Genomic DNA, 9,598 nt, shown 5'->3' on the forward strand with positions numbered 1-9,598 from the left:
TACGGTCAATAATTTAGCGCCATCTGTCAAACTGGAGTTAGAAAGCAGTGGAAATGCGGAGGATAAATTGTTTTAATTTTCGTAATGTATGTGCATTTTTATTAAATAGGAAAAGAAACATTTAACACCATTCTCCTTGCCTGCCACTGACAACAATATAAGATTTAAAAGAAAAACATAACTGGGTGGACACTAAAAGCCCATCTTGCACGTGGCGCTCCCTTTTTTTATTTCATCCTTCTAAGGAAGAATTGACATATTTCTAAAGACGGGGTGGAAATTACATGACCAATATTTTGCCCGTTTAAAGTGAGTACATCCTCAACGAAAGTGACGACACATGTCCGTTTAAAGTGAGTACATTCTCAACGGAAGCGACGACACTTGTTTACATTTGAATTCCCTCCTCACATCATTCAACACACTAGTAAACTAGGTGACATAAATGTAAACAAAATTGAAAATAGGTACACATAATGAGGGTTATAACTAAAAATATAAATATAATTGAATTAAAAACACGGGGGCGTCTTTAATTTAACTACTACACATATATTATAATCCCGACTACAGTTGGCGACATTTCCCGCCTTTTTACCACTTAACTCCCATAAAGAAGGCAAGATATCTAAAGGCACAGACAGCGGTGTAAGTAATCAGCGCTCATCTTGCGTTGAAGCTTTGGCGGACAACTATTTTTTAATATTATGGATTGAATGTAAAGTGTCCCAGACGTTTCATGTATGAAAATACGTTATACAATTGAGCATCTTATTGCTATTATAAGATAAACGCTACATTGACTGTAACGTTGTTTATTGAATGGCCCGAGGTAAAATGGCCGACAACTAAGTACGCCTGTGCTCATTGGCTCACGGCGCAACAGCCATAAGCATCAACCGTGTGTACATACAATCTATGGTTAGTACATGTCGGAAAATGGCGACTTCATCATAGCGCCCGTGGACGCCGCTTTCAGCTGCTTGAAGGTGAAGTCGCAAGACGGCTTCTTGCGTCTCATCGAGGCTGGATTTTGTCCTCAAAAGGACGGGGGTAGAAGCAAAGAGCCTGGCGAGAGATTTTGGCTTAAAAGTTCAAAATGAACGGGGTGAGTTAAACAAAACCTATTTGACAAAATAACCCAGCTGCTCAATCGAAGACCAATTAAAGTGGCACTATGTTAACTTATTTAGTTCAATATAATACTTCAAAATGCAAAATAGTGTGAATATTAGTATTTTTGTTGGTTAGCCAACACAAAAGAGGTGACTATATTCATTTCAAAGAGCTAGCAAACATTTATTTCCTTCCTAAAGTGGGCTGAGCGACGCCACGTTTGGACTTAAGAAAGTCCTTGTAGTACATAGTACTTTATTCCCGGTTCTTGTTGCTTAGTTCCTCTTAAATTTGGGCTTTAATTTTTGGGCGATGAGTACTAAATGTTTAAAGGGAATAGTGGGCGGAACGAGGCGCCATATTGGATGTGGCAAAATGTTACGCTAGTGTGGCGAGGCCTCGTTCATTTAGTCTATTTTTTAACTTCACAATACCTCGTAAAAACAACACTAATTGTTATTTGTACAATAACCAAACGTCCAATCACTTTTGACTGGGAAACATGAATGAATGGGCAAACTTATTTATAAGAAAATATACCTCCTATTTCCTCCCTTGCAGGAAATCATATGCATCCCAAGCTGTCCTCCAAACCATGATGACAAGATGGCACCAGAGGGAAAGACCTCTCCTCAACACTGCCAGAAGACTGATACAAAAAAGCGGGAAAATGGTACAACATTTGTAGTAGTGCTATAGTAAAAGTCAGATCAAAGTTTTTCCCTGTTCAGACTTACGAAGAGAACAAAAAAAAATACTTTTTGGGGGAAATAATTCATGTTTGTTTTCCTTCCCACCAGGCCGAGTAGCAAACGGTACTGGGCCTTCCAACTCTTCGGATTCAGAAAAGCTGCCTTCTTGTCGCCGGTTAGAAGAATGTACGTCCCCTTTACAGCTTCAATGTCGCCTTCAGCCTGCTGCCAACAAGCCCGCCGCTCTTCACTGCAGCAACCGAAGCGCGGCGGCCCCCCGACGTCGCCAGCCAAAGAAAACCCCGGCCAAAAAGTGCGTTACGTCTTACTTCTTCACATTGTTTTATCATGTGGCTCATGCTTTTGTCTGTTTTTTTTTTCCCCCGGTAGCACCCGAGAGAAGAACTCTCAGAATCGGAAAGTTACTGACTACTTTTCAATCAGACGCAGCTCTCGAAAAAGTAAAACGGAGCTCAAGGTAACTTAAAGCATTTTGAATCCAAATCAGGTCTAGATTGATAGAATGCACAAATGATGTGCTGACAAACTCTCTTTTGTGTCCAGTGTGAACAGAAGCACTTGATTGACCATCTCATTATAAACGGGATAGAGGAAGGAATGCAGGTATGAACTTCAGTGATTAAAAGTCACAAAATCAGTAAATAGATGTCAGTCTGGATCTAAGTCAGATTGCACATTTGTGCACCATGTAAACATAACATACAAAAAACCTTTCTTGTAGGTGCGGGAGATGGAGGGAAAGGGCCGAGCGGTGTTTGCCGGACGACAATTCCGCAAAGGTCAATACGTGGTGGAGTACCACGGCGATCTCTTGGAAATGGCGGACGCCAAAAAGCGGGAGGCGGAGTACGCCCAGGACCCAGAAACGGGATGCTACATGTACTACTTTCAGTACCTCTGCAAAACCTACTGGTATGTGCTTAAGAATGACTATTTCTAATATCAGATAAATCATAGTTTTTAATTTTGGTCATTCTTCTTTTTATTTTTTTTAGTATTTAGTATTAGTATTTTGGGTCATTCAAAAACTTATTTTCTGTTGTTATTAATCATGAGTGATTTTTAATTAATTTAAAATCTATTTTATTTAGGGTTTGGTAACTATTGATGCATGTATTATTTGATTCAGTATTAATAACTTTGTGAAATCAATATCAATGAAACAAACATGACAAACATCCAATTTATCAAAAATAATAACTAAAAAACACATTGGGTTTTTTCATATTTAAAATCAAAAACGTATTGTCCGCCATTGATGGTGCTAGACGTCCAAACCACTTTGACTGAGTTCATTCACTCCTCCAGTTCTACAAGTATTGGACTTTTAGCGCTGTCAATGTCGGCCAATGAAAGACAAAAGTGCTCGGTTAAGAGTAGAAAAATAAAATATAAATGTGTGCACAAAAGGGTTAAAGACGTAGAATTCAAGTGAAGAGAAAACAAGTCGTTAGTAGCCCCCGAAATGAATCTTAAGTCAGGAACACTTCTTTGTCGCGTGCTCCACATCCAGCGTTGACGCCACCAAAGAGACCAATCGCCTGGGGCGTCTGATCAATCACAGCAAGAGTGGCAACCTGCAAACCAAATTGCACGACATCGACGGCTCGCCACACCTCATCCTGGTGGCATCGAGGGACATCGACGAAGGCGAAGAGCTACTCTACGACTACGGCGACCGTAGCAAGGAATCCATCGCCGCACACCCGTGGCTCAAACACTAACCGCCAAGAGAGCCTTTATTTATTTACACTGCTCCTCAAAATTTACAAACGCTTCAATCAAATTCACTTGCAGAAGTCATGATATTTCATTAATATCCCCCATTTTTTTGGGGAGTAGTGTACAATATTCAAATAGAATTTTTTTTTAACACATTTTCCACTGGTGTCACATTTTGGCATGCTTCAACAGGTTGGTGCATTTTTATATATTTTTCTCATCACCATTGGTGCACACATTTTTAAAAGACACTCTCAATATGATGATATCATTGCTTGCTTTTTTTTTTTTTTATATTTAGATGAATAGCAAATGCATTGTACAGTCTACTGCTGTTCCTTTTTAATTTTGAGCAAAAGAAAAAGATTTTTTAACCAGCTGGGACAGTGGTGTATTTTATACTTGGGCCACACTGAAAATGAAAATAAAGTAATTGCACTACTAGACAAATGTCTTTGTGTCTTGGGTATAATTGTTCATTTCTTTCAGATGAAAAACTACTTTGTAGATTATCAACTGGAGAAAGAAAAAGGTATTATAGTTGTATATTAGTCATTGTATAGGAATGGGAATTTCATCCTATGCGAACACAATGAAGTCAATTTTTGTTTTTTTGAAGTCAACTTTTATTTTTCTTATGTCATCAAAGGTGCTAGGGCATCCTATCTTAATACTGGTCTTGACAAATTCAATTGTCATACTCATTTGTTTTTCCTTTATCATGCAAAAAATAAACAACAAAAAAATACATTTTTCCTCTGCAGCTTGCATAGTTTACAAATACCCAGTATACATTAAAAATAGAACTTGGAAATCCAGTCAGTTTTTCTTATTCCTGGTTAAAACAAATGTTTTCCGTCACTGTAGAGATGGGCTACTCAAAATATGAATAAAAACACAAAATAAATTACAAACTCAAAACCAAGGCCATATGTATGAGTCGTTAGAATAGTTAAAATATCACACAGTGCATTCAAAATCCTTCTATTATACTGTTAGTGTTGTGGGTTTGTGCATATTTTCCCTTTAAAAAATATGGGTAATTTTTAAGCCTGAACATGATTTTAATGATGTTGAATGGTAAAAATATCATTTTTCTAGGGTTTTCTAAAAGGCAAAGTCTGTAGATGCCTAGAAAATTTTAAAGTGGCATTTTGGTGGTGAATTTTATGGCTCATAATGGTAAACTAGATCAGGGATTTTTTTAATTTGCATAGTGCGTCAAGTTTTCTGATTAACTTGAGTTCCCCTATTTGCATATTTTATGCTAAAATCAGTTCATGGGAAACATTTGAAAATGAAAATTATAATTTTGCAAAGGGTTGGCTGTTGCCACAGCTAAAAGTGCGGTAAGGCCTCCTGGGCTTGTTCGGTGAAAGCGTTGTCGTGCACGTTGCCACGCTGCCAAATCCGTTGTTTGTCACGGGAAAAAAAATTAAACCTGAGAACAAAAAAGAAAAAATTCTCACCTTTCCTGTAATAAGAATTTACCTTGTGTACAATTTTGTTATTGTCATATAATTTTTCAATTATCATTGTAAAGATGTGAAGATCTATCATGAAATAATAATGAATTATGTTAAACTGTAAACCTGTCATGTAAAATGACAGTATCGGAAAGTACTATGAAAATACATAGCGTCGAAGTAGTGAGTGATGATATAATCATATAACTAATCAGAAGGGGGAAAAATAGCAAAATACACATTTTTGTAGTATTTTTCTTGGATAAAGGTGAGTTTGTTGGTTGTTGTTAGTCATTCTAGCTATTTCCACCACAAACTTGTAGACATTTTAGAAAATGTCTCTGGACAATGTGTTAATTTTTAGTGTTAAACATTCCTGTTATTGTTAAGTTAGCCTTTTGAGTTTTTGATGGGGGGGAAAAAATTCACACAAGCGACGCCAAGACTTTGGCGGGCTGTAAAGTGGGGTCGTCTTGAATCAAACCGGCTGCCACCATAGGCATGATGGCCGTGAAGATCCTGTCACACAGAGGAGTGTATTGTAGTCTGTTTTGTTAATGTACTGTATTTTACGGCCCAATTAAAAGACAGGAGTTTTCTGAAAAGCTGACATTGTGCTTTATAAATGGATCAATATTGGTTAATCATTGCATGAAATCCACTTTAGCATGATCTAGTGTGAGTGGGACTACTACTACTACTACTACTATTACTACTACTACTATTACTACTACTACTATTACTACTACTATTACTACTATTACTACTACTACTATTACTACTACTACTACTATTACTACTACTATTACTACTATTAATACTACTATTACTACTACTACCACCACTACAATTACTACTACCACTACAAGTACTACTACCACCACTACAACTACTACTACCACCACAACTACTACTACCACCACAACAACTACTACTACTACTACAACTACTACTACTACAACTACTACTACTACAACTACTACTACAACTACTACTATTACTGTGTCTTATAATCCAGTGCACCTTATATTGTGTAAACTACAGTATTTGACACACCACACCAGGTGACCCAAGCTATGTGCAAGCATATGTAATACGTGTTATTGTGTATACATACAAGCGTTTGATTCCAGACTCCGGCTGCACAGAAGATCGCGATCGCGTCCCGATATCAGGCTCGGGACTGGGAGAGTACACGTCGTCTTCCGTTTCGTCGCTAAGGGAGAGAGCATTGTGCATTTTAGTCGAATTTCGTGAAAGTTAAGGAAGACTGTGGTATAACCTTTTGTAATAGGCCAGCTCCTCCTGGAGAAGGAAAACTTTGGCTTTCAGCTCGTTGCGTTCGTGTAGGACGTCCCGCAACTCCTGGAGTGTGAAGCGGGCCCGGTTTGGGTCCTTGGAGTCTGGGAGTTCTGAAATGCTCTCCTCCTCCTGGGACATTGCCTCCTAAGAGAGAAAGAGAAGCCCGTATTTTAATCCCAAGGGGTGACATGAGCGTAGAGGAAAGCCATTTGAGAAATGAGTCCATATCTAAGGCATGTCCCGAGAACTGGTTTGAAAGTATGTATTAGTGATGTTTTAATATGGGTCCATGCTTAGTCATAAATGCTCAAAGGGGCTTTCCAATGGCGAAACAGGAATTGGGGATGGATACCTTGGTGAAATATTGGTACACAGCAGGCATGTCTTCCTCGTACATGGCCTCCTGGTGGCAAACCAACACAGCACGCCTCATTGTTTGCCTTTCACTTTGTATGATTAGGATTCTTTTTCTTTACTTTTCAAAAAGAATTGTCAATTTTGGATGCTCACTGCACTCAGCAAACAACACAGCACAATGACTTGATGAGTAAATGCCTATTTGTGACTCACAAATTAATACATTTGCTTGTGTGTGTTTGTTTTTTTCCTAGAAAAACTTCACTTTTCACTCTAATTGTGGTCAAGACTAAAGAAAATTTGTGATTTGGTGACATCTGGTTTCCGAGGAACTGTGTTGAAGTGAAGGTGAGACGCTTCTATTGTACAATAATTTTAATATTCCCCCTGGAAAAGACCCAAAATTCTATTTTAAAAAAAAATGCATGAAAAAGAAGTATTTTTTTCTTCCTTGCAGACATTCACAATCTCAAAAGTGAATGTTTCTGAGGTGACAGTTTACATGTAAATCAATTTTGGAAAATATATGTGTGCTTTTATGAAAATTGATGTGATTTTGCATTTGGCATGACTGTTAGTTGCACACCATGCATTTACGAATACTAGTCAACCCGTTGTTAGCGATCAGGCTGCTTTACCCAAAGCAACGCCACTTCGTCATCCTCATCCTCGTTAGGCTCCTGCAAGCCTAGCGGCGGTGGCGGGGGAGTAGTCAACTCCCGCCAAACCTCCGCCACGGCCGCAGCTTCAGGCTGGTTAAGAAGATTGACCAATAAATGACAACTTTTTTGGGAACTGATTTGCAACCAAGGCCAAATTATGGAAATATAGTACCAACACCCTTATCAAACTCAATTGTAATAGTGAATTTCACTTTAACTTAACAGAATAATAACTTTAATTTTGAAAAATTCCAATATTTTGACGTTTAGGTATATTACCTCGGCTGGTGAGGGGGTCTGAGGTGGGCCTTCCAGGGCGTGGCTCTTTAACCGCTCCCTTAGGCGAACCACTTCTTGCCGTAGTGCTGCCATTTCTTGGCCGCGGGTTTGAGCGCCAGCTTCCAACTCCACTTTCTGCTCAATCAAGGCTTTGCCTTGAGCCTCCACTACGGAGATCTTGTGGCGCAGGTCGTGGTTGATCTTCATCAGACGATTCTGCTGCTGCTGGAGCTGCAACCACCATATTTGTAGTCCATATGTGAAACTACAGCTCCCAAATGGTCAAATTGCACACATTTTACATTATTATCTTAATCTATATTTAGCATGCGTGTCCTAACCGCTTCAATGTCTTCATTCCTGAGTGTGAGCTCGCGATCTTTGGCTCGTATCTCATCCCGCTGCTTGTCCACTACCTCTTTCAGCTTCTTCATCACTTGACGCTCACGCTCACTCATGCCTGAAAACCGAGAATAAAATTGTTTTCATTTGAGATACTTTTGACAAATGATCTCAGATAGCAATCCCTCACCATCGGTCCTTTGCAGGTCGTCCTCACTCATGGGTTCTCGTGTGGACACATTGTCCAGGAGGCTCTTATTCTCCTCCTGCAGTTGTGCAATTTGGCAAAGTAGATCCTGAGCCTCGCCTCGCCACACGTCTTCAACCAGCTCTAACTCCTGAATTCCCAAAAAGTCATATTAATAACACCCATCTAGCTTCTGGGGTCCCCACAAGATTAAATTTTAAAGCTCAGACCATGTAAACATTATCACAATTGTTAATATCAGTAAAAATTAAAAGCATGCAAACAAGAGAAGTGGATGACTAGAATGGTCAATGCCATCCCTTCCAGTCCTATGTACTTGTATGTATATTGTATATAAGACTTATATACATATATACATATAAGTACATAGAAGTGGGAGGGGTGGCATTAATCATTCTAGTCATCAAGGACCAATCATCTCAGCACTTATATTATAAGTACTACATAGGAGTTGGTTGTTGAAGTTGCCATGACTCGACCACAAGAGGGCGTCAAAATGCATGGGACCTCTTTTGCCGTGTTTTTAAACAGTGTCATTGTAATATGTACCTTTCTGTGCTTCTTTTCTTTCTCCATCCTCTCGGTCCTCTCCAGCCTGAGTTTGTCGAGCTCCAGGCGTAGCTCATCAGCTTCGGGTCCGCCCATGCTGTGGCGGCTCACCATCACTTCCATGATCTCCAGCACCCTCACCACCTTGGGCATGAGACGGGACAGCGCCTCGCAGCCGTACTGGTCGATGATCCGCTCGAATTCGTGGCCCAGTGTGGCGGCGATGTCGTACACGTCCATCACCGTCAGGTCAGCCGGGTTTTTCTCCAGGGCCGAACCGCCGCGGTCCCCCGAGACGTAGTGGTGGCCTTCCATACTTTCTTCTTCGTCTCCTCCCTCCGGGACACAACAAGTCCGTCAAATCAGACTACTTTAGTGCTTTTAAAACACAACCAAATCGCACATGACTACCGTACGTCCATCATGAAGTCGATTTCGCGGACATTACTAGTGATTTCTTGGGTGTTTTTGTCCGCCTGTCCTGCCCTTTTCGTCGCGGGGACATGGAGAAAAGCTAGCCGACATGTAGGGGGCGCTGTTTCCGATACCCCTGCAAAATAAAAGCAGAGCAATTGAACAAAACTCCAGGAGGAATCCCCATTGATGCAATTACCATCCCAACTCATTTTCTGAACTGCTTTATCCTCACTCGGGTCGTGGGGGTGCTGGAGCCTATCCCAAATGACTTCGGGCCAGAGGTGGGGGTACACCCTAAATTGGTGGCCAGCCAATCACAGTGTCCAATCAGCCTACCATGCATGTCTTTGGAATGTGGGATGAAACCGGAGTACCCGGAGAAAACCCACACAGGCCCGGCAAGAATATGCAAACTCCACACAGGTGGACCAATCTGCAGTTGAACCCAGGTCTCCCACTGTGAGG

At 40.4% G+C, this 9,598-nt stretch overlaps 2 protein-coding genes across 2 annotated transcripts; one reads left to right on the plus strand and one right to left on the minus strand.

Annotated features, from left to right (window-relative positions):
* Nucleotides 1-881: 881 nt before the first annotated feature.
* On the plus strand, nt 882-4,001 carry kmt5aa (lysine methyltransferase 5Aa). Its single transcript, XM_077737818.1, has 7 exons — nt 882-1,108; nt 1,678-1,789; nt 1,917-2,121; nt 2,199-2,286; nt 2,373-2,432; nt 2,551-2,741; nt 3,343-4,001. Exons 1-7 carry the CDS (start codon nt 1,100-1,102, stop codon nt 3,551-3,553), a joined length of 876 nt encoding a protein of 291 aa, XP_077593944.1. The 5' UTR covers nt 882-1,099; the 3' UTR covers nt 3,554-4,001.
* Nucleotides 4,002-4,170: 169 nt separating this feature from the next.
* rilpl1 (Rab interacting lysosomal protein-like 1) lies at nt 4,171-9,225 on the minus strand. Its single transcript, XM_077737826.1, has 8 exons — nt 9,133-9,225; nt 8,717-9,052; nt 8,150-8,297; nt 7,959-8,077; nt 7,618-7,848; nt 6,300-6,463; nt 6,135-6,233; nt 4,171-4,992 (listed from the first exon to the last, which is right to left on the minus strand). Exons 1-8 carry the CDS (start codon nt 9,139-9,141, stop codon nt 4,890-4,892), a joined length of 1,209 nt encoding a protein of 402 aa, XP_077593952.1. The 5' UTR covers nt 9,142-9,225; the 3' UTR covers nt 4,171-4,889.
* Nucleotides 9,226-9,598: the final 373 nt, after the last annotated feature.

The sequence above is a fragment of the Stigmatopora nigra genome, chromosome 17 (genome assembly GCF_051989575.1).
Source record: "Stigmatopora nigra isolate UIUO_SnigA chromosome 17, RoL_Snig_1.1, whole genome shotgun sequence".
Classification (NCBI taxonomy): Eukaryota; Metazoa; Chordata; class Actinopteri; order Syngnathiformes; family Syngnathidae; genus Stigmatopora; species Stigmatopora nigra.